At 46.6% G+C, this 27,893-nt stretch overlaps 1 protein-coding gene across 3 annotated transcripts in view; it reads left to right on the plus strand.

The window, feature by feature from the left end:
- Positions 1–10,839: 10,839 nt before the first annotated feature.
- The window catches only part of GFRA1 (GDNF family receptor alpha 1), a 202,851-nt gene continuing 185,797 nt past the window's right edge, over positions 10,840–27,893 (plus strand). For 2 of the 3 annotated variants that reach the window (XM_045568235.1, XM_045568236.1), the window contains exons 1-3: positions 10,840–11,159; positions 11,967–12,260; positions 13,474–13,557. In XM_045568235.1, the coding sequence (XP_045424191.1) occupies positions 11,042–11,159; positions 11,967–12,260; positions 13,474–13,557 (496 nt within the window). In that variant the 5' untranslated portion in view covers positions 10,840–11,041. The remainder of the gene's footprint in view (positions 11,160–11,966; positions 12,261–13,473; positions 13,558–27,893) is intronic. The other variant, XM_045568237.1, reaches the window with a different exon arrangement.

The following is a 27,893-nucleotide window of genomic DNA, read 5'->3' on the forward strand; positions in this document are numbered from 1 at the left end:
CTACCAAGTGAGCTTACTCGGGATTCAGTGTCCAAGGTTTTTACTGGCAGCTGGTCATGTAGTCACCCTCTGCCTAGCATGTGCCAAAATTCTAGGTGTGCTCGTAAGTGTTTACACTAACCAGAAATTGTGAGTTCAGGCACAAATCAGCTTCTCTGATACTTTCTCCTACTCAGGTTCAGTGGTAACATTCCGATTTCTTCTGGTCAAGATTTTAAGATAATTCCTCTAGGAAGCTGGTAAAAGATGACACACAAGAGAGTTTTAGTTACCTGGTGAAAAATCTTTCTATCTCTGCTTCTATAACTTACTTGGGCGTGAGGTGAAAGTGAGAGTTCGGTGGACCTTTGTCAGAAGCATCACGCTGAAGCATGTGGGAGCTGTGAGACTCGGCTGGGGTTTTCACTTGCACACCAGCCCAGGCTTGACCACCTCTTTCCAGAAATGAGTATTTTTTGGGGAGCTCGGTGCTTATCCACGCCAGACCACCATGTATGGTGGTGCTATAGTGCTTTTTCCTTCCAACTAAGGGGCTCATCTGCACTAAGGTGCAATTAACCAAAATGCTTCTGAATTAACTCTCTCAAGAATGTTTATGTTTTGACAGGGGACACTAATTATATCAAAACTTTAAAGACAGCCCCTTAGCCTGCAAGGTAGGGAATGGTTTTGGTAGAATAATCATTTGGTAAGCCCTCGCTTGGACATTCACTGTGGAACTGGAAGCATTCAACATAAGTCTCCGTGAAGTCAACTGAAAGGCTGTATTGACTGGGCATTCTTAGTCACTTCCTAAAGTCCACTGTAATTACAGTAATAACTCAGGGTAAGTCAAATGACCCCTAATATTTTGGAGGGGCAGGTAGCAAAGAGGTCTGTAATAATTCTCTAAATTATCTAGATTGTTATTTATACAGATTCTGTTTAGTTTTGTTCAGCTCATACGTATGAGATTACTACCCTAACATTTCATGAATGGAGCAATTAGACAATTTACCAATTATTTTCAAATATAAATTATTATTTATTTAACATTTGTCAATCCAATGTTTTAGGGGATATAGAATATAAATTTTGGTTTTTGCCTTTCAGAATATTGTGAATCTTGGATAAAGTGCAGCACACGAGAAGGACCACTGGACCTGGAACTTGGCTTCTCAACTTGGGCAAGTGAGTAGCCAACTCTGAGCTTCAGTTTCCTCATCAGCTCAGTGAAGGAAAGAACATCTCTCCTTCATCACAGAGTAGATATAAAGATCAATAATGTAATTGAATTCATGTGAAAGTGAGTGATAAACTATAAATCATGCATGGGTATGTGTGTGTGTGCGCGCTTAGAGAATAAGGGGAAGTGACTGCATTTAAGAAAACCAGCACGTTTAATAAATGATGGCAATAACCCAGCCCCATTATGGGGAGCAGTTACTGTCATCGTCTGCATCACTGATGGCACAATTAACTTAATTAACACATACCTCTGTGGCGAGTCTGCTGAAATAACACTTTTCCTTTTAACATACCCCTGCCTTGCCAGCAAGACATCTCCAAGTCATGCATCTTCCAAGGAGGGAGGCCCAAGTGTTAAATGGCTTTTAGTTGGTATGCAGAAGACAGAATATCCACATCATTAGCAGCTCGAATTACCTAGAGAAATATTAGAAGCCTCACCAAAATCATAGAATAGGGCAAAGACCAACGCATCCTAAGGGGACGTGTGTCTGGGTGGGACTGGTATGACCCTAAAGGAAGCCATTTTCACCAACCCAGAGTGACTGCTTGCAAAGACAGCATCCTCTTCTGCATGAGGTTCTAACAAAGGAGGCTTAGGCTTTGGTCTGTCAGGGTGGCAACAGGATCCTTGACAAATGAGCATGAGTCTATGTAGGTGAGGAGCATGCCTGTAGACTGGCAGCTCTGCTGTGGCAAGAACCCTTGCTGGTCACACTGGTGGTGTGCTGTTTAGGGCTGGAAGGGGAAGACTTGGCAGAAAGGGCTACACCACTTCTATTTAGGAGGTCTTTAATTTCACTTCAGTTCTTCAGGGAGTTGAAAAACTCTCAGGAATGTTCCTCCTACTCCATTACCCTCTCTTCTCCCCTTCTCTCAATTTCATTGGTCCATTGCATTTCCTACCTTTCTACCTGTCTCCTCTGACTGTTATTTTTATTTCTACTACTTTACAGTATTGTTTATTTCAGATATGCAGCTCATCTCCCCAATGAGATCGCACTTTCCTTCAGAGCCATATTATTCTTAATATTATTTAAGAATTAATTCATAATACTCTTCTATATTTCCCAAAGCACCCTAGCAGAGGGCTGGCTAGTCCATGATAGATATTCAGTAAATAATTGTTTATTGAGTTTAATATTTTCCTTTATTTCTCTTTCATTAGAAATTGAGTGTACTAGTTCTTCAAGACTAGAACTAGCTGTACGTATTGGAGACCCAATATAACAGTGGCTTAAATAAGATAAATTTATTTGTCTCTCACATAATAGTGTGGGATGAAAGGTCCAAGGCAGGCAGACAGCTGTGCTCCAGGAAGTCATCCTAGGACCCAGGCCCCTTCTATCTTGTTGCTCTGCCATACCTAGTGTGTTGCCGTCACATGCCTGGTTGAACAAAGCACACCAAGAAGCAGGATGGAGGGTGATAACAATGTGTAGAGTAAGGCCACCCCCTCAGAGGTTCTTCACAACATTGCTGCCACATGTGATTCATCAGATCATGGCCACATGACCATGACTGGCTGCAACAGAGGATGGAAAATGTAGTCTTTATTCTGGGTGGCAAATGTCAAATAAGAATAAAAGTGCTCTTTATATAGTGCAGCGGCTTTCAAATTTTTTAAACCATAATTTACAATAAGAAATACATGACAATCCAGTACAGTCACCATACACACACAGAAATGAAACAATAGTGTTATGGAACAATATTTACTCCTACTTTATATAATGCATTTTTGTATTTTTATATTGTGTGAAATAAATGTTGTTTGTGACTGATGAATGGGGCACAGGCTGCAATTTGAAAGGCACTACTATACAAGGATGAGATAAGAAATTTAGGCAGTAGCCAGGGGTCTCCATCATGGGGAAGGAAGCACTCAGGTCTGACCTTAGGCAAGGTAATTTACCTGTATTCCTGCAGTGCCATCGCAGTATTAGCCACTGGATAGATACAAGAAAATAAAACAAATCAGCCAAAGCAACCAGTCCATGAATCAAGCAATCAATGAAATATTACAAAGTATAGATGGAGTTTCTACTGACACTTAGACAAAATATTGAAGGCTAGAAGAGCCTTTACCAAGAGATCCTCTAGGGATGTGATGAGATGAAATTCTCTTTGTCTCTTAATATGGGTTGTGTGTAGAAAAAACACGCACAAAATATCCATCCCATTGATTTTTCTGTATTTTAAGCTTAACAGATAATTCAGATCAAAACCAAATTGATCTCATTTTAATTTTTTGTCATGGCCTCAAAATTTATGAACTGTGTCAAGGGCAACCTCATATATTCATTGTGATAGTGTATCTCCCAGACTTTCCTAATTCACTTTTGTGCTACAGTAATCTATATAACAGATTTGTCATTCCTTCTCTAGACTTCAAATTCGAGGAAAATCTCATATTGTGTGATGTTTTTTCCTTGACAGTTTCAACTGACTTTTGTCAGATTTTTGACAGGGGAAAATAAAACCAACAACTCTGAGAACATTACACTGCATTTGTTTTCAGAGCCACAGTTTTAGAGGAGTTTGAAATGACTTTTAAATGATGTCACAATAGATGCTTTAAAACAGGCCCCAAATCCTTTGTGCTACAAGCACCATTGGCTTAATTAGCTCTGGCGGGGCACCGTCATTAACTGCAAGCTAATTGTGTTAGTGGGCTCATACTATAGCGCTTCCAGAGGTTTTGGTTTTGGTAAACAGTGCATTTCCACGGCATTTGTTGAAAGACGCTTGGGTAAGAGGCAGGATAAGAACAGTGCTGCACCACTGGCCACAGAGCCTTCAGTTTTGCAGCGGGGGGCGCCCCCCCAAGCCACTCTCCCCCGAGTTCATGGTTGTCTCTGCTGCTTCTCCTGCTGCCTCAGCGGTGGGAGAGGCCCCATCCCACCACTCCAGACCTAAAGAGCATCAGTAGAAATCAGAGGTTGTTTCTGTCTTAACGGCTGCTAAAAGGCTTCTGAAGAAATGAGTCAGTGTTTTCATTCTTGTTTTCATTCCACGTCCCAAAGCTCATCCGGATAGGCATCTGTGTTTGCTGCCTCCAGAGAGAGAGAGGCTAATTACTGGACAAAGCTGGGGATTAAGCTTCCCTCTTGCCCTTATGCAGCAACAGTCCCATTGGAACAGGGTTTAGGGCTTATTAGGAGAGTGGTGGAGAGAAGAGACGTTTCCTCCGTGCAGGCGTTCCCTGTCTTCCCGGATAAAGAGGACTGAAATGCACAGGGCTTTTAATCCAATCACGAGAAAACCCTTGCAAGTCCCCCAAAGATGCAGGATCTTTTGCCATATATTCAAGCAAGAAGACATGACAGGCACTTTATTTCATCAGGGCTGCACACCTTGAATGCATTTTGTGGCATAAGGCCAAAGTACAAATGACTTCAACTCTCATGAAATGTAATATTCTTCCACAAAGGCATTAAAATCCTTGCCCTGGCTTATTAGTACTAAGAAATGAAGATTACTTAAAAACTAAGGAGGAAGACAGATTTCCTAAGATAGGTTCCTAGGGGTCAGGCACCCTGGCAGCCAATAAGAAACTTCCATTTGCAAATAATGCTCAAAAGACATCTTAACATAGTCAGCCTGGAAAAGGGCTCTGAAATCTGAGAGCAACTGGCTCTTCCTGTACTGCCAAAGGGCAAGTGTCAAAATCCAGTGTTGGAGGGTGAGATCTGTGTCAGCATCAGACCTTCACACCAGCTTTCCGGGTTTGGATGATTACTATTTTCTCATTTCTCTGAAAGAGTGCAAGAGGGCTTGTGTGTTACTGAATGAATCTTTAACACTCTTGGGCCAATTTAGCTTTTAAAAATTTGCCTTTGAGGATGAAGGCTCCAGGGTAGTTGTAATACGCCCCTTATAAATCCCTCTCTCCCAGAAAGAGGCACATTTCTAGGTGATTAGAGAACTTCAGGTGAGAATGTTACTCTGCTTCTGGCTTTCTGCCTTAAAATATGACCTAAGGCAAGCTATCATTTCCCAGAAATGAAATATGTCATATGTTACTATTAAAGTGAACCAGCAAAAGAGCATTCTATTACAATAATGGGTTTTGTTTAAAAAAATTTAAATGTCATATCCCCAAAGGAATAATGCATATTTGATACTATTATTGGAACAGCAGTACCAGTAATTGTATGAGGTACTTATAGTTAGTATTGTTCATATACTAAAGGGATTTTATGTAAACCTTTCAATACAATTATTGTATCAGAGGAAAAGGAGAAACAGCATCACTCTTTATTCATGCAGTCAATATACTTTTAATGGGGGTGACTTTGTGTCAGTCATCAATCTAAATTCCGGAGGTGCCAAAAAAAAAAAATGGCTAGAACATCTTCCTGCCTTCAAGGAGCTCACATTCCAGTTGAGAGGATAGATGGAGCAACTAACTACAGTACAGTGTCATAGCAGATATGATAGAGATTCCAGTGAGGTCATGGAGTACATTGCAGGAAACTATTAATCCTGACCGGAGGGGTCCTTCCTATCCTCAGTGGCCTGTTGCAGCTGAGCTGAACCTTAAAATAGCAGGATGAAGCCCATATTAAGCAGATGGAACAGAAGCGGCAAAGGTGTAGCAGCTAAAAAAAGGTGTAGCACATTTAGGGCCTGGTGAGTGGTTTTGTGTAGCTACAGAAGTAAGCCTGGCAAATGATGGACTTTCATGGACTAATAAGAGTTAAGGAAATCTGAATGATTTTTGAGCAGTATAGTTTTACAAAATGAATGCATTTTATGTTATACTCTATAGGGCCAAAGCAACGAGAGTAAAAGACAAAATGCTGCACAGAATAAAACTGTCATTCTCATGATGACTCATCTGTTAACTTATGAAAATACACTTACATCAAGAAATGCAAGAAAATTGCTCACTTCACGTGCTTATGGGTGGATTGAAACTAATTTTGTAGCATTAAAACCAATTTTCTGCTGAGAAAACATGTCACAGAGGATTGCATGAACCTTTATAATTATTAATAATATTTGATATTTCCATGTCACCTTTCATCCTGAGATCAGTCCCATACACATGGGAGCAGATAAGCTCCAAGGAAACAGAGATAATATTAATACAGTAAGTCACAATGCCTTTCTATCTTCCATATCCCAGGGGCTTTCTGGTCGTGTGTTTCTCTCACCTTTAGAAGTTAGTGGAGATAGTTGTAAAGCTGTGATTTTTTTTTTATTAGTTCTTATTACAAGAAGTCTTAGGCTAGAGTATGGGCTGCATCTTCCTGTTCACAGCTCTCCTTGGAAGAACAGCTCCTGACATATTTGTTCCCCTACTCCTTGGCTGCTTTGCTTGCTGATCTCATCCTGAGTGGGGAACACACCAGCCGTGGGCTGTGTCTTCATGGATTCTTCGACTTCCTCAAGAGAGTAAGAAGGCATCATCATCATTATCAACGTCATTGTCATTATCATCATCACCATTATCCTGCCAACAACACCTACCACTGTTGCTGATGATAAAACATTCACTCTACACTATTCCACTATTCTAAGTACTTTATATGTACATCATATTAACTAATTTCACACCAACCTTATATGGCAGAGCTGTCCATGAGAACTTGGATGGAAATGTTTTATCCATGCTCTCCGCTTGCCACATGTGGCCATTGAGCACGTGAAATGTGGGTAGTGCTACCAAGGAACTGCATTTTTTCTTTTATTTTAATTAATTTCATTGACATAGCCACATGGCTAGTGACTATTATATTGGACAACATAGTGGTAGTGTCTAGTGGTTTATTATTATCTTCTAAAAACAAAGCTCTGTTTTCATCATCAGTGAGAATTTAAGAAGGACTAGGCTGGGCGGGGTGGCTCACGCTTGTAATCCTAGCACTATGGGAGGCCAGGGTGGGAGGATCACTTGAGGCCAGGAGTTCAAGACCAGCCTGGGTAACATAGTGAGGCCCCATCTCCACAAAAAATTTAAGAAGTGAGCTGGGTGTGGTTGTGTGCACCTGTAGTCCTAAGTACTCTGGAGGCTGAGGCAAGAGAATCGCTTAAGCCCAGGAGTTCAAGGCTACAGTGGGCTATGACTGCACCACCATACTCTAGCCTGGGAGACAGATCTTGTCTCTAAATAAACAAATAAATATTTTAAAAAAGAACTGAATAAGGACTTGTGTGAGTGAATGGTTCTGAAATATTCTTGAAGCTGTCAGTACAGATGCTCCTTGACTTATAATTGGGTTACACGCTGATAAAACCCATTGTAAGTTGAAAATATTGTAAGTGAAAAATGCCTTTAATACACCTAATCTACTGAACACCATAGCTTAGCCTGGTCTACCTTAAAGTGCTCAGAACACTTACATTAGCCTTCAGTTGGGCAAAATCATCTAACACAGCACGTATTTTATAATACAGTGCTGAATATCTCATCTGAAAGTGAAAAACAGAATGGTTATATGAGTACTTGAAATAGTTTCTCCTGAGCGGGTAGGGCTTTTGCACCATAGTAAAGTCTAAATATTGTAAGTTGAACCATCATAAGTTGAGACCATTTGCCCTTTAAAAAGAAGTCCCATATTCTACCCTTGGAGAGCTTTTGGTCTACCCTTCCCGTACCCTGTTAAAATTTTACTTAAAACATTTCTGAGGGATACACAGGGTAACACCGAGCCTCTTCTAAACAAAGAGTACAAAAAGTATGGATGATGTCTTAAACTTCATTGTCATCCAACTGTCCCAAGTGGTCCATCTACTGAAAATTGGAATTCCAGTGACTGATTTTCCAAAGGAAGATATTCTCCTCCACTTATAAAATGGAACACTGAAAGAAAGTTTTATGTTTTGGGTGTCCAGGGAGGAGCAGTCTTTAAACAAACTCAATTCATATTCACCTCTCTTCTCCCTAAAACCACCTCCCCATGATTTCTCTGATTTGTGTGCGAAAATATGGGAATAAACTTTAAGGCAAAGAAACTGATTGGATGACTTAATTACATTTCCACTTAACCCACCCTGTAACTTAGACTGTTACCACTGCTAGAGAAAGAGAACTTAAGTAGCCCTTGGTTTGAACCATCTGTCGCAAAAATGTGACATATGTTTGCTTTGTTTACTCAACAACCAAGTGTAAACTGATACACTGAACTAGAAATCCGTGTATGGTGTGACTCTCTGTGTGTGTGTGTGTGTGTGTGTGTGTGTGTGTGTGTGTGTGTTGGGGGAGGGGTGTCTGATGAAGGCATCAGTTTCCTCACACCTGCCCCTAAGGAACACGTGCACAGCAAGCCAGGAACGCAGACCGGCTGGATGTCCCTAGGGTTTGGGGCTCGCAACGAGGCACAGACACTCGTTAGCGACTCCAAACAATGTGCAGCACGCCCGCAAGCAGCCGCTGCAGCTGAGGGCGCGCCTGGTTGATGTGCAGTTGAATGGAGAGCTAGCAACCCTCCTTCTTCCTCCTCCTTTCTCCCCGCCCTTACACCCCGGCCTCAAACTTCAACCAAAGCCTGTGCCCTTTTCAATTAACCCCCCTCCATCAAAATGAGCGTTTCTTTTCTGTCCTCCGAGGCTGCCCATTGTCTGGTCTGATGGGCTTGCAGATTTGACAGCTGGGCTCACACAGACTTGATTCAAACTCGGTTTCCCTGAGAGATGAACTTGGACATCAGCAAAGATCCCGAATACAAGCCCTGAGTGGCGGGACGGCCACCCACACCACTGCGGGCTGTTCCCCAGACTCTGTCTCTGGACCCCGTGTAGACTTCGGTGCCCCGGGCGCCCCCCAGCGTGCGGGAAGGGGAGCGTGGCGGGGGTGGGGGGGGCGATGAGCAGCACGACTGGGAACTAGAGGTCCCAGGGGTTGGGGCTGTGGACGTATTGGGCTTTTTTTTAAAAAATTTACTCTTGAAACAGCCAAGATGGAGGTCAGCTTATAAATTTCCCAAAGCCAGGTCTGACCGGGATTAAACGCAGTGGGCTGGGGGCTCCGCTTTTGTCTCATCCAAGCTGAAGGAGAGAGGTAGAGGCTGCGTGGGCCCGTGTGAGTGTGTGTGAGCGTGAATGAGCGCGCGCTGGCGCGGACGAACTGGTGGGCGCATCCAGCGATCGCCGCTCGGGGGCCTGGGTCTGAGTGTGTCTCTAACGCGCCAAGTCTTGAGTCACTGCCGCGAGTGACGTGGGGGAAAAACTTTGTGTCCGGAAGAAGGGTCTGGCTCCATTGCACTAAAAAGAAAGAAAGAGCCCTTGTGCATTGTGCCCTTTTGGGTTTGTGTGTGCATATGTATGTGGGGAGGGAGAGAGAGACAGAGAGAGACAGGGGGACGTAGGTGTCTGGCAGTACCCCGGCCGGCTGCAGAGCTCTGCGTGTCCTGTGCGCGCTTGCGGGTCCAGCCCCGGGTCCCACCGCGAGCGGGCGTGTGAGTCTGTGGCGGCCGTGCGGGCGAGCTCCGGAGCGGGCTGGCGGTGCGCTGCGGGGCGGCGGGAGCGGGAGCAGACCGAGGGTCCTCTGGCCAGGAGAAATCTGGCCTCGGCACACGCCATCCTCCGCGCCGCTTCCAATAACCACTAACATCCCTAACGTGCATCCGAGCGGGGGTCTCTGCTCGGAAATCATCCTGGCCCAACTCAGGCCTCCAACGAGCTCTCGGAGATTACCGCATCTTCCCCCCCACTCCCAGCGTAGAGAAAGTGAGCCCGGAAAGGGAAGAGGGGCGGGGACACCACCCCTCAAGAATAAATAAATAAATAAACTGGCTTCTCGCCGCAGCTGGACGCGGTCGGTTGAGTCCAGGTTGGTGGCATTTGCTGAGAGTTTTCTTGTTCTGCTTGGGAACCCGTGGCCGCTCCCTGCCCTTCCCCCCGGCCACCTCTTTCCATCTCGCAGGCGTCCCCCAACTTTGGGGCCCGGGGGGCGCTCGCGGCCCCGGGCTGCACCTGCTCGGGGACAGAGGGCCGGCGCGCTCGCCCTGGGCGGGGGTGAGGATGCGCCCGAGTCCTGGGCGCCCAGCGAGTGTGTGAGAGGCGGGGACACCCGGGAGGGAGCAGAGGACGCGTGGCGGGTAGGGGCGCACGAGCCGGGTTTCGGCCCCAGCCGGGACGTTGGTTCCCCCTCGGCCAGCTGCCTGTGCAAGGCGGCGAGCCCCGGGGAGTGTGTGTGTGGCGGAGGGACGGCGACAGGGGGCAGTGATTGGTCGTTTGGGTGGGGAGGGCTGGCAGCTGAGCGAGCTAGCTAGCGCGAGCGAGGAGGGGGCGGCCAACTTCCCGGGAGAAGGGGCTCTTTCCGCGCCAGGGCTGGCGGGGGAGCTGCCGCCGAGGGCTCCGACTCCAGGCAGCGGCCGGCTCGGCTCGCAGCGCTCGGAAAGTACCGTTTGTTCATATATTTGCTTGCGTTCAGCCTCTCGGGTTGCACCCGATCGACACCCCCTTGGACTTTGGGAGCCTGCGTCGGACCTCTCCAGCCCCCCTCCCCCGAGTCAGCGGCCCCCCGGAATACACGCACATGCACCCCCCGCGCCCCGACTCGGGTGGGGGTGGGTCCTCACCCCGGCGTTGGAAAGTCCCCCAAGGCGGGAGCGGGGGAGGGGAGAGGGGCGGTGAGGGGAGGCTCCAGCGTTCTCTGCTCTCATTTCAAAACGCGCTCTCTCTTCCAGGTTGGGTCGGACCTGAACCCCTAAAAGCCGAACCGCCTCCCGCCCTCGCGCCCGCCACCCTCCTGGAGCTGAGTCGCCGGCGGCGGTGGCGGCTGACTGACCCGGAGTTTCCTCTTTCACTGGATGGAGCTGAACTTTGGGCGGCCAGAGGAGCGCGGCGGTCGGGGGATCGCTGCATGCTGAGCTCTCTTGGAGAGATCCAGCGGCGGTTCGGGAATTTTTTGGGGGGCGGGGACCAGCTTCACACCGGCACCATGTTCCTGACGACCCTGTACTTCGTGCTGCCGCTTCTGGGTAAGTCGAGACCGCCGCTGGCTTTCTTACCCGCTGAGTCTTTTCGAGGGTCGCTTGCAGCAACCCCAACCCCCCCGCTCCAAAATTGAGGCGCGAGTGTGGTGGATGTGGGATGAAGAAGTTTCCTTTTGGGGAAGGGGATCACGAATCCTCGGGCTAGGGAGGCAGTGGCGGCGGGGCAATGACTGCAGCTATTCGTGCTTGGTTTTTGTTTTCTGTGGTTTTTAATGACCCAGCCTGGAGAGGGACTAAGGGGCCCTCCAGCCTCGGGCCCCGCACCCCTTGCGAGTTCCGGGGGCTCGCTGGGGCGCAGCGGGCAGATGGAGTACGGGCGAGCTTTGGGTCGGGAGAGCAAACTTCGAAGGGAAAACTTTTCCCGGAGTAGCGTCTCGGCGCTCCCGGCCGGGCCAACCGCTGACCACGGCTGGCCCGCCCCACGCCCAGCACGCGCCCGGCCTCCGCTCCTCTTCAGAAAGGTTCCGGGCTTCGGCCGGGCCGGGCTCGGCGAGCCGCGGGAGCCGGGGCGGCGCGGGGCAGAGCGCTGGCGAGCGCATTGGACAGCGCAAGCTCCAGGGCACAGCGCTCAAAGCCCTCTCCCGCAGGCAAGGAGGAGCGGATAGGGGTAGGACTTCCTGGGACGGGAGAAAGGTGTCCCGGGTGTAGGGGGTGGGCCCGCTGCCTGAGCAGGGCGCCCCATAAGGCTGGCCAAGCATATCCTTGTGCGTCCCGGCGCGCGCCCTCCCCCGGGGCAAGGGCGTCGGGGTCCCTGCCCGGCCGCACTCAGGCTCCCTCCCCTCCACCCCGCAGACTTGCTCCTGTCGGCCGAGGTGAGCGGCGGGGACCGCCTGGACTGCGTGAAAGCCAGCGACCAGTGCCTGAAGGAGCAGAGCTGCAGCACCAAGTACCGCACGCTGAGGCAGTGCGTGGCGGGCAAGGAGACCAACTTCAGCCTGGCATCCGGCCTGGAGGCCAAGGATGAGTGCCGCAGCGCCATGGAGGCCCTGAAGCAGAAGTCGCTCTACAACTGCCGCTGCAAGCGGGGTATGAAGAAGGAGAAGAACTGCCTGCGCATTTACTGGAGCATGTACCAGAGCCTGCAGGGTACGCGCGGACCGAACCCCCCCCCCCCTCCCCGCACAACCACGGTCTCTCCCGAAGGCAGGCGGGCCCCTCAATCCCCGCCAGCTGATCTCATCCTCCGCTAGCTTCTCCTCAGCTGCGGAACGAGGACCTTTCATTGGCCCCCTGGGATAGCGGCAGCTGGTGTTTGCTGGGGCCGAGCAGCATTGTTGGGCCTGATTGTTGGAAAACCCATGAGGGGGTGGGGGACCCCCCTGGGGACCCCGCTGACCTCTCTGAAACCTGGTCGGAGCATCGGAGGAGGAGGAGGAACTCAATAAAGGCCACCCAAGGAACCCACAACTTCTCTCCAAGGAGAGCCAGCCTGAGGCTTTAGCAGGCTTCACGTAATAATACGAAGGCTTGCCCTGCACCTTGCCTGGAGTTTCCCCTTTTTCTTCTTCCCTTTAACCTATTCTGACATAAGATAAAGAATTATAAAAGGCCCAGTAGAATCCATTCTATCTTTATCCCCCTCAAACCTGATCAAAGGCAGATGTGTGAAAAACCATTTGTCATCTTAGATTAGCTGAGTCTTGAACCAGCTGGTGTGGTTCAACCTTGGTTAACACAGATGTAGCTCAGGGAGAGAGAGATACACTTGTCACAACCATCCATTCCAAAGGGAATTTTTTGGTTCTCATGTGTTTGTAAATCTAACGCAAACATCCTGTGCAGTCATTTTCCACCGAGGATTTGTAATATACAAATTTGACCTGTCAGCTACCACTTCTCCCATAATCTGTTAATGAAAACCTATTTCAGAGGTGGACTGTTTAACAGCCAGGGTACCTGCTTTCCCAGCGAATGCCATGTCTTGGGAGCAAACAGAGATGTGGGCCTCTTCTGGGTCACCTTTCTTCCATTGGCTCCTTGAGGCAAGCAGGGCTTGTGACGTCACCGGCTCTTTCCTCTCTAATTTCATTCCTTTGCAAAGAGTGGGAGAGTTTTCTGGCAAGATCAGGCTGGGTTGTTCTCCAGTGTTTTCATGGCACTCTGGGGAGAACAAGGACAACAAAGGCAGAGGGAATGAAGAGTCATAACCATAGCCAAATAGATGCATTTGCAATCTTTGAAAGTTGCAGCATCATTTTGTTACACAATCATAACATAATTAGAATTCGGATTCAGCAGCGAAAAACTGCTTGAAATATATCTGTTTTTCAGATGAGTCCAATCTTTCTGTTGTTTTTAGGAAATGATCTGCTGGAGGATTCCCCATATGAACCAGTTAACAGCAGATTATCAGATATATTCCGGGTGGTCCCATTCATTTCAGGTAAGCAGATTTATACTTCCACTCTGATGCCTTTGTCTGCTTGAATTTGTTGGCTTGCATTCTCTTTGGCTCTCAAGTAGTGTATAAGTAGATAGTTGAATGGCACAGTGTTTCTGGGAAATTAGAAATAGGATGATGATAATGAAGAGGCAGAATGCCTAGAGATGATTGTATGACTTGAAAGTAATTCTAAATGAAATAATGTGGTATGGTGATTTGGAAGAGGTTGGAGGGAGGTGAGTTGGTTGAATTTTTTTTTTCACATTGAAATATGATTGGCCAGCGCTTGCAAAGGGAGTGCCACTTCTGTCTGTAGGTGGCAATCGTATTCTCTTCTTGCTGCATACCTTGCATGGTGCCTCCCTGGAAATGGGACCTGCTCATATGATGCCATTTACTTTACAAGATGCCTGAAGATAATCTTAGATTGTTGAAAATTTTTGGATGAACTCACTTGTCTGCCTTTGATTTAAAAGATTAAGTTCTACCATTTGTTAACAATTCTTCTGTTTCTATTTTTTCCTGATCAAGTGTGTGTGTTTATAAGAGAATGTACTCCTGCCCCAATGGCCCTTTAAAATGTAGTCTCACTCCCCCGTGGTTTGTTTTGTCTTTCTTTGCTGTTCTACTTGTGGTTTGGAAATGAACTTAATTTTAGAATTAAGTTTTTCATAACATCTGCATTCAGATAGCCCATAAATAATGAGTAAGGCAATAATTTCTCTTAATGACATACAGATTCCAGGCTGATGTTGTCTTTATTTATTTACAGTTAAGACATTTTCTTAAGTATATAATAAATTATATGTTTCTTGGTGATTAAACATGAGGGTTAATGTTGAATTTGATTCTATGAGATGATGGTTTGTTACTGGTGAGAGTGTTCTGGTGTTATACATGTTTTATATTTTCCTGCAGAAATATCACCGAACCACAGGAGTATACAAATACTGATTATTAAGTGTGGGTGTATTTTTTTTTTTTTTTTTGAGATAGAGTCTTGCTCTGTTGCCCAGGCTGGAGTGCAGTGGCATCATCATAGCTCACGGCAGCCTTCAACTCCTGGGCTTAAGTGATCCTCCTGCCTCAGCCTCCCTAGTAGCTGGAACTACAGGTGCATGCCACTACGCCCAGCTAATTTCTTAAATTTTTTTTGTAAAGCTGGGGTCTCCCTATTGCCCAGGCTGGTTTCAAACTCTTGGCCTCCTGGGATCCTCCCGCCTTGGCCTCCCAAGGTGCTAGGATTACAGGCATGAGCCACTGTGCCTGGCTCATGTGAGTGTGTTATACATACATTCATTCATTCGCCAAACATCCACTGAGCACCTACTATGTTCTAGCTATTGTGGTTTTGGCAATGAACCAGTTACCATCTCTGCCCTCATGAATCTTAGAGATAGCCAGCAACTGACATTTACTAAGCTCTTATTATGTGCCTAGAACTGTAAGAGCTTCATATTATTAACTTAAATAATCATCGTCATCAAGTGCTTCTTAGGTATTATTATTTCCATTTTAGAGATGAGTAGATTGAGGCACAGTGAAGTTAGGAAACCAGCCCAAGATCACAAAACTCCTAAGTGGTAGAACAAGAATTTAAACCCAGATTTGTTTTATTCCAAGCTTTTGCAACATCTATTCCTTGCTACTTGGAGTGTGATTCTTAGACCAGCAGCATCGACATAGCCTGGGAATTTGGAAGAAGTGCAGAATCTCATTTTACTACTGAATCAGAATATGCATTTAACAAGATCCCTAGGCTGGATGCTTCATATGCACAGGAAGCTTGAGAAGCACTCCTCTACATTATCCTGTCTTTTCGTTCAGAGGAAAAGTGTGTGTGTGTGTGTGTGTGTGTGTGTGTGTGTGTGTGTGTGTGTGTGTCTGTTTTGGAATAAAATATAAGGGTACAGGTTTAGTATTAGAAGAACTCATATGTCATCCTGAATAATGGCAATAATTTCCAGTCCAAATTCCTCCTGATACTCTCTGTGCCCTGGGTTCAGCTAGGACAGTGACTCAGGCAGTGGAAGAGAGATGGAACTGGGATAGTGTGTGGCCGACAGGGTAGCAGAGGCCAAGCTGACCTTCCTCCTGCTTTTGAGGGGTAGTGTCTCTTGCCCCCTGCCAGCCCCATGGACTCCTCAGTCTTTGTATTGATTCCCATGGACACCCACAGGGACACTTCCACTCCCCAAGGACAAAGAGAAGTGAGGAAGCAGGCAAAGAAGAAGGGTGGGCCATTTGTGTTTTAATTTCAGAATTGCTATGAGCAATGGAGTTTTTAACAGACTCAATTCCCCTCTCTTGGTCATTCTTTTCTCATAATGACAGTAAATACTCTCTGGTCGTGACAGCCCACAGATCTGAGGGGAGATGGAGGTCCCCTCCACAATCTCCCACTGTGCCTTTGCATCACTTTTCAATCCTTGCAATTATTTCCACATTTAAAATGGTGTGATCCTTCTCGGACACCACTGGTTTGTCCGAATTTCTTTTATGAGTGTCAGGAATTCTTCTTCATGGACCAGGTTTCACTCATTCATTCACTGGCTCCCTCTCTCAGCCAGGTTTCTTCTCATAGCAAATATGATTCGGAGTTTGTGAGACCTGTCCTGCTGAGAACCCAGAAGTCATAATGAATTTACCAGAGCCCGGAAGGCTTTGTCTAGAGCTCCATTTTATTTCTCCAGGGCATTGACTTTAGGCTCCAGCACTAATGAGCTTTGACCTCTGACAGTGACTGTGTTCCTTAAGTGGGATAGTAAAGCCAAATGGAGTCTTGAGAGGTTTTAAGTTGTTGAATAATGCATATTATCCAGTTTGGCCTTTGTAGGATGGAGAAGGACGGAGGAGCAGGATGATAAATGTTGCTTATTTTATGGTTTGAATCTGAGTTTCTAGAACATCTTCTGCCTTGAAAAATCTCTCTGAGGAAACTAGGACAACAAGGTCTCTGCTTTTTGCAGATATGGTAGCAATCAGAGTTTCCATATTTGGATTTCTCTGCTCAACGTGAAGAGTATGTTTATCCACGTACAGTAAATGTGAGCTGAATCCTCACACGGAGCAAGACACGTTTGACCTTCTTGCGTTTCCGTTTTCTTTGGATTCCTCAGACCCGCAGCCCGCCTTGCCGTTGTTCCCGTGCTAACCAGATAAAAGGCCATGGTGAGGTATTATCTGTGGCTTGGTGGGAATAAGGACAGGAACAAAAATAAGGTAGAGTCTAAAAACTGTCATCTCTGTTCTGAAGCCTGAACATTGGAGGGGAAATCGAGTGGCCTGCCCACGCGAGAATTGCGGCGGGAGGTTGGAGGACCTCCTGCCTGGAAACTTGACAGGAGAAGATGCATTTGGCCCCGAAGGCATTTTTAAGGGCTTGAAGGGGTGTGTTTCCTGTGGGTTGATGCCAGTGTGGTTTTAAGGGGTCTGGAGCATGAAGAGTTAGGCAGTGAGCAGGAGTACCCAAAGGAAAAAGTGAGCCAGTGCTGAGGATGCCAGAGCGGAGGAGGGAGCCTGGGAGAGTGTCCTGGGAGCCAAGAGGGCAGAGCCCTGTGGGTGCCCAGAGGCTCAGAGGCCAGAAGCAGCGAAGTAGAGTTTAACATCTGCAGCTCCAGCCACAGCTCCTTGCTCTTTAACCTCTGTTCCGCCTCTCCTTTTCTCCCTCCCAACAGTTCAAGAAACAGCAAGAAGTAAATAGTGATTTGAAATGGTGATGAGCCTGTTGGCTTTTTGTTTTTTTTTTTTTCATGAGTCTCTGGAGGGGGAGAGCAAAGCAGGGAGAAATTTTGAAAGTAAAGTTGGTGCCAAGAAAAGCCTGAGGATGGAGGATCAGAGGGAGGATATAAGCACCTCTTCGGCAGCCAGAGAAAAGCAGGGCTCCAAGGTTTAAAACCATTGATTGGGAGATGGGATTTTGTCAGAAGAGTCAAGGGATGCCCCGCCTTCCTCGAATAGAATCAAAGTTGATGGTACTGCATACAAGACCAAGTCCCAGCCTCTGACTCTGTTGTCATTTCCCTTCCAAGTCCTAGAAGTGGCTCGGACCTTCCCAGCAGGACTTAGGATCTTGAGATTGGTTCCCATGTGACTGGAAATGGTTTGCTCCAGGATGAGACGTGCCTCGACTCTGTTTTGAGTCTGGCCCCTTTTTCTGAATGGTGCTGTGAATAATTAGGCATGTTTATTAGTGTTTCTGTTTTAATCTACTATTATATTAATGTCATTACTTTAAAAATACGTGTTACTAAAAATTCTGCATGAGCCCAGTGTGGTGGTGCAAGCCTGTAGTCCCAGCTCCTCAGGAGGCTGAAGCAGGAGGATCGCTTGAGCCATGAGTTTGAGGCTGTAGTGCTCTATGATTGTGCCTGTGAATAGCCACTGCACTCCAGCCTGGACAACACAGTGAGACCCTGTCCCTAAAAAAAAAAAAATGTTGCATGTTGGAGATGAGCCTTATAACACCATGTGCTTTCTTGTCAAGTCATGATGAGAGAGAAAGGCTTGTAAATAGCAGCTGTTAGGGTGTGTTGGTCCTTTCCTTTCCACCCAGTTCTTTAATTGTGGTGTCCTCTGAGCATCCCTGTCAGTTCCCCGTTACTTACACTGGCGTGTGGTAAACTCCGTAGCAGGCAAGTGGGGCCCTACACAACCCTACCCCTCCACTCATGCCCACTGAGCCACACCACTCCCCAGGTATTTCACATGCATTCACTTTCCTGTGCCTTTTTGCACATGGCCTTGCCTTTGCTTGGAAATCCTCTGTTAGTTCTACAAGACCAAGGTCAAATTTCATCTCTGAGGGGCTTGCTGGAATTCCCCCAGACAGGCACTTCCACTCAGGACTCACTCACGGTGCGCTGCGCTCTTGCCTTTATGTTCGCTATTAATCACAGGGAACCCAGAGGACTTATTTATGTCTGTCTTTCCCACTGGAAAGTCCGGGTTATGCCGTGTGTCTGCTGAGCACCAAGCATCCTTTCTGGTCCTGAGCAGGTGTCCCATCAACCAGGGGTGGTGGAGTGTCAGGGAAGAAGGGTCCTTGCTCTGTTTTACAGACTTGAAGCTCAGAGAGTGGAACTGATTTGGCCAGGGTCACGCTGCTTGAGCGGAGCCTTGGGGATCTTTGCCAGGACATGGCACTGCTGTAGGGGAGGCCAGTGTTGGCCTCTTTCTGTGTGCATACTCTCTGGACAAACCTCCTCCCTTCCTGGGACCTCAGCCACCACTTATACCGATGACTCAGAGCCTTCCCTCCTACTCCAGCCTCTGCTGGGCTCGAAACCAGCAGGTCCAGCTGAGTTCTGGACAACTCCATCTGGCTGTATCTCAGTTACCTCAAACTCAGCATGTCCAAATTGGGCTCTCTCCCCCTTTTGTCCTTCTGCCCTCTCTTCCTGGGTCTCCTGTCTTGTACAATGGCATTGTCATCTGCCTGGTGATCTACGCTGTAAACTGTGGAGTCACTTCCATCCCTTCGCCCATCCTCACTCCTTCAGCTGGACCCATCAGCACGTCCTGCTGAGCTGACCTGTGGTCATTTGAATTGCTCCCCTCTCCATTCCCTGAGTGTCCCCATCTTATCTTTGCATGGGCCTTTGTGACCTCCCTGTGTGTAGTTTCTCCCAGTCCAACCTGGGCTTCTCATTGCCAGATCTTATCTTAGCACTTTGGTGACTTACAAGAATGACCTGGCTTCAGTCTTCCTTCTCAGACTCTTTCACTAATCCACTTTCTGTCTCGCCCCGGCCGCCCCACCGTGTCCTAGACAAGGCGGGTTGACCAGCTGCTGTTCTGCCAGGGCTCTGGGCAGTTTCCTACCTCCACATCTTCACACGTGTAGGTGCTGGAGAAAGAACACATGCTCTGGAGTCCCACCTGCATGGGTGAATGAAGCCCAGCTCTGCCACTCATTTTGTTTTGAGCTCACTGTGCCTCAGCTTCTTGAATGTGAAATGGGACAATGATAATGACCACTTTCTAGGTTCCTGTGGATTAAAGATGCTGTATATCAAATACCTAGTAGAGTGCCCGAAACACACTCTATCTTCAATACATCTCAGTCATTTTTAATGCTGTGCCAAAGCCATGCCAGCTGTTGGCTTTCTCCTGACTCCAAGACTGGGAATCTTTTCCACAGACCCTATATTCCCTGATCACAGAACCATGATTCTGTGAGTTGAAAAGGGTAGCACACCTGAGCCTTCAGGACGGCGGCTTATAAACTACCTTGGACAAGCAATGAAACATCTATCCTCAACCTAAAAGGGCCTATAGGAAAGCCCTGTCTCTTAATAACCCAGCTGGAGGCTTAACTACCCTACGGGAAGGTCTTCCTTGTTCCTGCTCTGAGTCCCTCCAGGTCCTCTGGGGCTCTGTCCTTGTGCTGTGAGGTTGGGGGTGAGTTTGTTGCAGCTGGTGATCACCCGGGGTGGGAGCTCTTCCTGTGCTTAAGGATTCTAGTGATCAGCCTTCCCTTCTCAGCTGGCTGATTTCCGTTCCTCCACCCGCTCCCCATAAATCTTCTTTCCAGCGCCCCTCATCGCAGCAAGAATTACTGCTCCCTGAGAAGGGCATGCCTTAAACCTGGGAGACGCTTCCGTCTCCAAAGGCCCTGCTAAGTACGCTTACATTTCACTTTCACAGACCACTACTTTTGGTTTTTATTCTCCCTCTCCTGCCCCTCAGCAATCCATTTTTCTTACAGAACAGTATGAAATTTACAAACAGGTAAAAAAGGAAAAGAAATTTCAATTACCCAGAATCCCCAAGATAACCACTGTAAACATGTTACTGTGAGTCTTTTCTGATTTTCCTATATATGACTCTGTATGTGTATAAACATACATACATGCAAATATACAGATTTTTTTTTTCTCAAAAATGATGTCATAGTTAACACAGACTCTCACTGCCTGCGTGATAACCCGGAGAACCTGTGTCTCTTGATCTCACTGACCACTTCCTAAAGGCAAGATTTGATTAATTAGATTAAATGTCAACCTCAAGAAGGTTCATGAATAAAGCAGTAGGACATTCTGGCATCTAAGTACTTATGGCAAAGGCCAGAATGTTCCAGTGAAGACTGTGAAGGTACAGACAGTTAAATATTTTGCATGGAGTTACTGTAGGTCCTGTTACCAGAAGAAGGGAGATAAAACATCAGTGAGTGACAGGTAATTGCATGAACTGAAGATTGTTACAAGGTACAAATTATTTATAGCCAATATGTCTGTCCTCATTCCTTCTCCCTAGTCCTCCGAAGTATTTCTTTTTGCCATCTCTTAATTTTTCTGCTGTCGAAGCTTGTTCTTTCCAAAGGGTGTCCTTTTTTTTCCCTTTGGGACACATTAGCAAATTCCCAAGAGAAGGCATCGAATCAGGGCCTGTTTGGTCAAAAGAGTACTGATCTAGGGGGCAGGAGACCTGTGTTCTGCTTCTGGCTTCCTTTACCCCTAACTAACTGGGTGACCTTGGGCTAGTGTCTGCCCTTCCTGAGAGTCATCTACTCCTTTTATATGACGGCAGTCAACTGGGATAATCTTTAATATATTTTCCTTCCTTCTTGAAGGGTCTGTATAGTGAATCTTGTATTATTCTAGGACTTACTGATTTTCTTTCTAGCATTTTCTTCATGCCAAGGAAACTTGTGATCTTGGCATATATATCTTTCACATTAATAACATTCATAAAGCATGATTTATTCAATGTGTACCTTACTTTGAACTAGGATGTATTTAAGGCATCTTATTTGCATACATGGAAGAAGATAAAAAAATAAATGGCGAACATAGGGAAAGGGGGGAAGTGAGAGTAATAAAGAGAAAATGAAGCTAAGAGTGAGTGCAGCAGATACAGTGCCATACGGTTATATTTAAATGAATGAAACGATCGCAAGTGCTGTGTTTGTTTTACAAAGGGATAAATAAAATCGCTGGATTGTAGATGCAGTAGGACTTTTGGAGGTCATTCTAGTCCAGTCCCCTTATTTTACTGATAAGAAAACTGAGAGTTTCATAAATTTATGGGACAATAGGCCATAAATTGTCTGGGACAGTGATGACGAGTAAAATTAGGCGTGTGTTTGTTTCTAAATTGATATTTGAAACTCTGCCCGTCCTGGCCATTTCCCCCTCAGTGCAGTCGTCCTTCACCTGCTCCGTGCACCTTTAGGATTCCACGCTTGGTTTCTTTTGTTTCTCTGGCAGCTGGGGAGACAGCCACAGCCATTGACTTTAGTTGAGGAAATACTCGTCCATTGTTTTGGAGCAAGGGTTAATTAATAGGTCTCTGGTGACAGGAACTAGTGGCTGGAACGTTCATTTTCATTTTTTTTTTTTTTGGCCCCCTTCAGGGTTGTCTGCAAGGAAAAATGAGAAATTATTTGTTGCTTTAAGCCCTCCCAGCCCTTAGATTTAAAAAAAAATTAATCTTTCATCTGGAATTTTTTTGTTAAAGAAGCTAACCATTTCCCGTAATTTAGAGACTCAACTAGCTGGGTCAGTGATGAAAATGAATGGGTAATTTGCATAAGGGGCTCATTTATTATGTCCCCTGGGCATTTCTTTCATCTTCCTTTCCATTCTAATTAATGTTCTAAGAGAGGCTATCACCGCATCAGAAGTTAAGGGTGAAAGCAGCCATTGTTAACCTTTATTATTATGATTTTTTATCTTCTGTGATCTTTTAACCATTTTCTTTTCAAATCCAGGATTTACATAGACAGGGGTGCTGGGTGCATAGAGAGAAGATTTTAGGGGTGTGTTCTTCTGTGATCTTTCTTCCAATAGTAGGGTGTTGTAAAAATAACAATGACTCAAGATAGCTCTCCAGCCACAGTGGGATTTGCAGAACATACAGAAGGATACGGCTGTGGTGGCAGCATTCTTTCTAAATACGAACCTCTAAAGCGTCTACATAAACACGTATACACACATGCACAGATGTAGAGGTATTTCTGTATCTGCTGGCTCTTGTGCGTGTATTTATACTGTGTGTAAGTGTGGATAGTATCAAATGTCTTGCCTCAAAAAGATCTTCCTTGACACGTGTTTCAGTTGGTCCTGGCTGTGACAAAGGCAGCTGTGTGTGAGAGAGTGTGACACAGCTGAGGAAAGGCAAGAGAACAAGCAATTTCTTCGAAAATCAATTGCAATTTACTCCTACTAAATTGGCCCAAGGTCCGCCCTGTCCGAGCATTAGCATATGACAGACTTTTAATCATTTGGTCAAACCACAGTTCCCTTTGGAACTCTGCCCATTCCAGAACTGTATTCTCCAAGCCTACAGTCTCTTTAAAGAGGAGGTGAGTGTGGGGAGGGGAATCCCTCTGGGGAAGCCCCTGCTGTGAGTCTGTCACCTGTTCAGGGTCTATACTACCTTTTGGTCCCTCATCATGCAAAAAAAGATGGGTATTGTGCGCTCTGATTTCTGAGCAGGAAACTTGGGCTCAGAGAGGTCGAGTAACTTTCTCAGGGCCACACAGCTGATACATGCAACAGCTCAGACTCACATCTTGCTCCTGTGACTCCAAAACCCATGCTCTTTCTACTGTTAACATGATGAAATTTTAAGCATAGACTTGGATCCTGTTTTCAGAAGGCAATATCTAGTCCCTTTCTCGCTCCTTAATTCCCAGCTTCTCCTCCTCGGTCTTCCACCTTAAAACACGGTTTGGCAAAGGGCTTTTCCAGTTGGAATATAAACCAGTTCCTATTATTTTAATATTTTGCCCTGCATTCTGATGGGTTCTTAATTGACAACTGAAATCCAGAACACGCATGCTATTAAAACTGTTCCTGTGGAACTGCAGAAATATTAACCAAAGAAGCAATTTCTGGATTGTATCTGTTTTCATTTCAGTGTGAGATGGAAGGCTTCTAAAGTAGAGCAGAATGCCTAGGGCCATTTTTTGTCATGTTGTCATATAAATAGCATTACACAGTGGTAAAGAAAGGAATACATAGTTTAGTCCCACTTTAAGGTGACCTAAGATGCTATTCATTTGTCTTCCACCATGCTGGCACCGCTCTCCTCTGCGGCCCTGCGAATTGTCTAGGCAGCACCGCGCCGACTGTTATTTCTGTTGCCCTTTGCACATTATCGTTTTGCGTACAGTTAATAATGTATGAAAATGAGTATTGATTGCATTCATTGTTGGAATAGGCCAGCAGGTTTCTTAAAGCCCATGTTTATGAAATGTTTCATTGATCCCTTCTACTACGAGTTTTGAATAAACTCTTGATGAAGAAGATACCAGGAGATCCCTGAATTCTAGAGAGTCCTCAGTGGAGCTGCGATATTCTCCCAAGCTTGAGAATGGCAAGTGGCATTTGAATGGGAAAAGGAGTGGACCAGGCTGAAACTCGAAACATACTCCCAACTGGAAATGATTTTCCTCTCTAGGATACCTAAAGCGAAGGAAAAAATCATAACTACAACATCTGTGAGAGGGAATGAGCTAGTTATTTGGCATGTAATAGCTTATTTAATCCTTGTTTAGTAGAGGTGCTCTGAGCCCCACTTGGTGGATAGGAAAACTGAGGCCCAGGTAAGAAACTTCTCTGGGGACACACAGCTAAGAAGTGGCAGAGCCAGCATTCTCACCCAGAAAGTCTGGCTCCAGAATGCACGCCGTAGCATCCATGTGCATGTAATAACAGGAAGAATATCCCACGAAAGTTCAGTGCACAAACTGCATAAGGATGATTAGACTTTTTTTTACTAAGGATATGATATATTAACATATGTAACATATATAACATTACATATTGTGTATATTTTATATCTATTAACATAATACATATATTTATCTATTTTAGAATGAAGAATTGGTCAGTTTCTGTGACCTCTATCAGTTTTCAGTTTTTCAATGTAGTAGAATTTCATTCTTGTCAAATTATTTCATCAGATATTTACTGAGAACTTACTGTGAGCAAAGTGGGAGGCCTAGGTGATTCAGAGGTAAATAGGAATTGCCTTCTAAAAATTCCCTTTTTTTTTTGTTTTAGGGATAAACAAAATAAATTATGATGAGTGAAGGGAACTGTCCAAAGCTCAGATGTGGCCCTAAGGAGGGATTAACTGACTGGATGGAATTGTGGGTCAGAGAATGCTTGCTGAAGGGGACTTTTGAGCTGGGTTTTGTGGAATGGATAGGAGTTTGGGAAGCAGAGCATTCCTGGCAGAGGCAGCAGCACCGGGAGTGAGGTGCTAATGTGGTTGGGGCTGCAGGTTTGAGAAGTGGTGGAGGAGGAGCTAAGCAGGGAGGCAGGTTTGCCACACCCAGGGGCTCGGCCTTTGTAGGAATAGAACTGGGGAAGGGGACGGCTAATTTACCTCAGCATTGCTGGCATTTTTAGACTGAATCATATGAAATTGCCATTTTAGTGGGTCAACATGGTAGAATAGCAGAAACTGCAGATAGTTCAACTTAATATACTTTTGTGTCATAAAAGCACACACAGGGGCTCTGGATGCTTCTAGACTAGTGAAGGACATAAGGTCTGCTGTGAGTGAGCAACCCCTCATCGTAGAAGGTACTTTCTGGAGAAGCAAACGATGAGTCCAGGAGCACTGTACTGTGAGCCTCAGCTCCTGGTGGAGACAGAGCAGGTGTGGGTCAAGTTCGAGCCCCTCCCTTCCAGACTTACCTTCTCTTGGGGAGAAGGGTGCACAGAGCCGGCAGCTGGGTGCCGAGGGCGGGGCGGGCAGAGGCGCAGGAGTCAGGGAGGGTGGTCCTGGGAAGGTGGTGAGGGCCCTTGAGCAGAATGACAGCAGAGCAGACAGGGGCCAGCGGGGATAAATGCAGGAAGCCGAGTCGTCTGGGACCAGGCCATGAAGGGCCTTGGATGCTAGGAAGCATTTTGGCTCGTGTAGGAGAAAATCAGTCTCTGACGGCTGTTCAGTGGGCCCCGTGGACACGGAGTGACGTGGCTGGTGAAAGGCGGCCTCCCCTGGCGGGCAGTGGGATGCGGACGTTCTGGACCCGCAAGAGGAACGGCAGCCCACCTGCCTTCTGTGGGGCCCCAACCCCAGCGCTGTCCTCGCTCCTGGGCTCAGGGTGGGCTTCTGCTCTCCCACTTGGGGACGGTGGCTCAGATGTGGGGGGTTGGCTCCCCAGGCCAGCACTGTCCTCCTGCCGGGAGGGATGGCGCTGCCCGGCCTTTCCTGGACCCCTGGAGCCCTGTCTGGTAGTGCCTGTGGGGAGGACGCGACCTGCGGCCTTGTTCTTTCACTTATTTTCTGTTTACTCTTTTCTTCTTCCGGCCCCCCGGTCTTCTGTGTCTCTTGGCTGTTTTCTGTGCCAAATTCTTAACTTGATTCAGAACATTTCGCAAGAGGATGTCTGAATAAAAAACTCAAAGGTTCTAAATAAAGTTGTCTTAATGGAAAGCAATGCCCGCTCACCCAGGGCACGCCCGCCCTGGAGGAAGGGTGAGGAGGGAAGGGGAGCTGTGGGCCTGCAGCCAGCGCTTACCTGGCTTCAAGCCGGAACCCTCTCTGTGTGGCCTTCCTTGGGTCCCGGTGCATTTGTGGCATTGTTGTCATGGTGTTGTTCACCCCTGGGAGGACGCACCCAGAGCCAGGCAGCACTTCCCTAGAACAGGCTCCACCCTTCATTCCAGAGATTGGGGTGGGGCTGGGGAGGTCAAGGGGGTGAGGCCCCTGTGATCCCAGGAGATGAGGGGATGTGGAATAGCACAGTGGTAAAGAGCAAAAGTCAGGGCGAAAGCCTAGGAGTTAGGCACACCCCGATCTGAATTCCCTGTTGCAGCCCTCCCTAGGTGTGGGACCATGGGGGAACAGTGACTTACAGCGTTCTAGGTCCTCTCTCTGTAAATGCGGATAATGAGAGAATCCAGTTCATAGGGTTGCTGAGGTAACACTTAGAGAATATTTCGTGTGTTTTAGGCCTCCTGAACCGCTCAGCACACGGTGGGTGGGTGAGTGACTGCTAGTGCCTTCCTCTTACATGCATTTGAACCCCCTTCTTCTTCCTTCTCCCGTTTATTAGCATGAAACAGGAAGAGTAGATAATTTGAGTGCACGTAGATTTCTTCTACTCAGCAAAGAAAAACAAAAGAACCACCAATATCCACACCGGAAGTGACAGTTACCAATGTGATAAGTCTAAAACATCGACTATCTACTCTTAAAAACAGCAGTAGCTCACATCCTTTGAGCACTTACTGTGTGCCAGGCATTGTGCTAGTTGCTGGGGAGACGGTGATGAACAAGAAAGCACAAAGCAGAGTGAGACGCCACGGAGAGAGAGGAGAGAAGGAGACAAGAAGCGATGTTTGAAAGAAAGTTCTGGAAGGAGGCAGCAGAGACTGAGCTGCTGGGACGTGGGGTGTAGATTCTAGGTGAGCCGACACACAACAGTGGGAGAGGAAAGGGCTTTACCCAGCCAGCACAGAAAATTAATATTGGATACGCTAGCCCTGTGTTGCGCAGATGTGAGCATGGCGAAAACCTAGTGGTTTTTTTCATGATTGTTCTTAAGAATGTTTAAAAAATGCAATGTTTGCAAACAAAGTAGAAACAGTTGGAGCATCGTTTTCTATTAGCAGCGTAAGGTTCACTGGCTATGGGTATTTTTTCATTTTTGCCTTCCAAATTGTAATTTTAAAAGATCAGGCATTTCATATTCAGGAGTTTCTTTTGTCTGAAATAAATTATTCATTTCTACCCAGTTTCAGAAACAATGAACATAATACTTAATGCATCACAATTAATCGGGTGTAGCTTCATATAAAATTATGTTCTGTGCATTTTGGTAGCAAACAGAGCAGTGTATCCTATATCTTGCCGACATTTGTTCCTCATAAGCAAAATGTAGAGAAGCAGAGACCCAGAAATGTGGTTTTTTTCCCCTCTTATGGCAGAGGAGGGGAAACCTAGACCCAGGCAGCCTTGTTTTTGACATTCGACAGCTGTTGGTGGCTTTGTCACTCCACGGAGAAAGTGAACTTCCTGCTACTATCTTGTGCATGGGGTCAGGTGAGGGTCAGGATTCTTGAGTGCCACCCATTCATCTCAGTCTGTCTGTCTGGGTCTGAGATCCCTCTGGAATCCTCTCATAGAAGGGCATTGGCTGGAAACGACTGCCTCTGGGGTTTGATGGCAGCTGCTTTTTTGAATGCTGGCTGGTTGGTCATGTGGACGTTTGCTAAGGATTTGGCTCTGGGATACCCGTCCTGTGACAAGGTACCACCTCCTTAGGAAAATAGGCACTGCTGCAAGGATCAGGATTTCTGTGGAAACCCTCTTCAGGCTTGAAGATGTAGCTGTGGTGGTTCCCCAGGAACATGTTTTGGGACACCTCTGAC

The sequence above is a fragment of the Lemur catta genome, chromosome 14 (genome assembly GCF_020740605.2).
Source record: "Lemur catta isolate mLemCat1 chromosome 14, mLemCat1.pri, whole genome shotgun sequence".
Taxonomy (NCBI): domain Eukaryota; kingdom Metazoa; phylum Chordata; class Mammalia; order Primates; family Lemuridae; genus Lemur; species Lemur catta.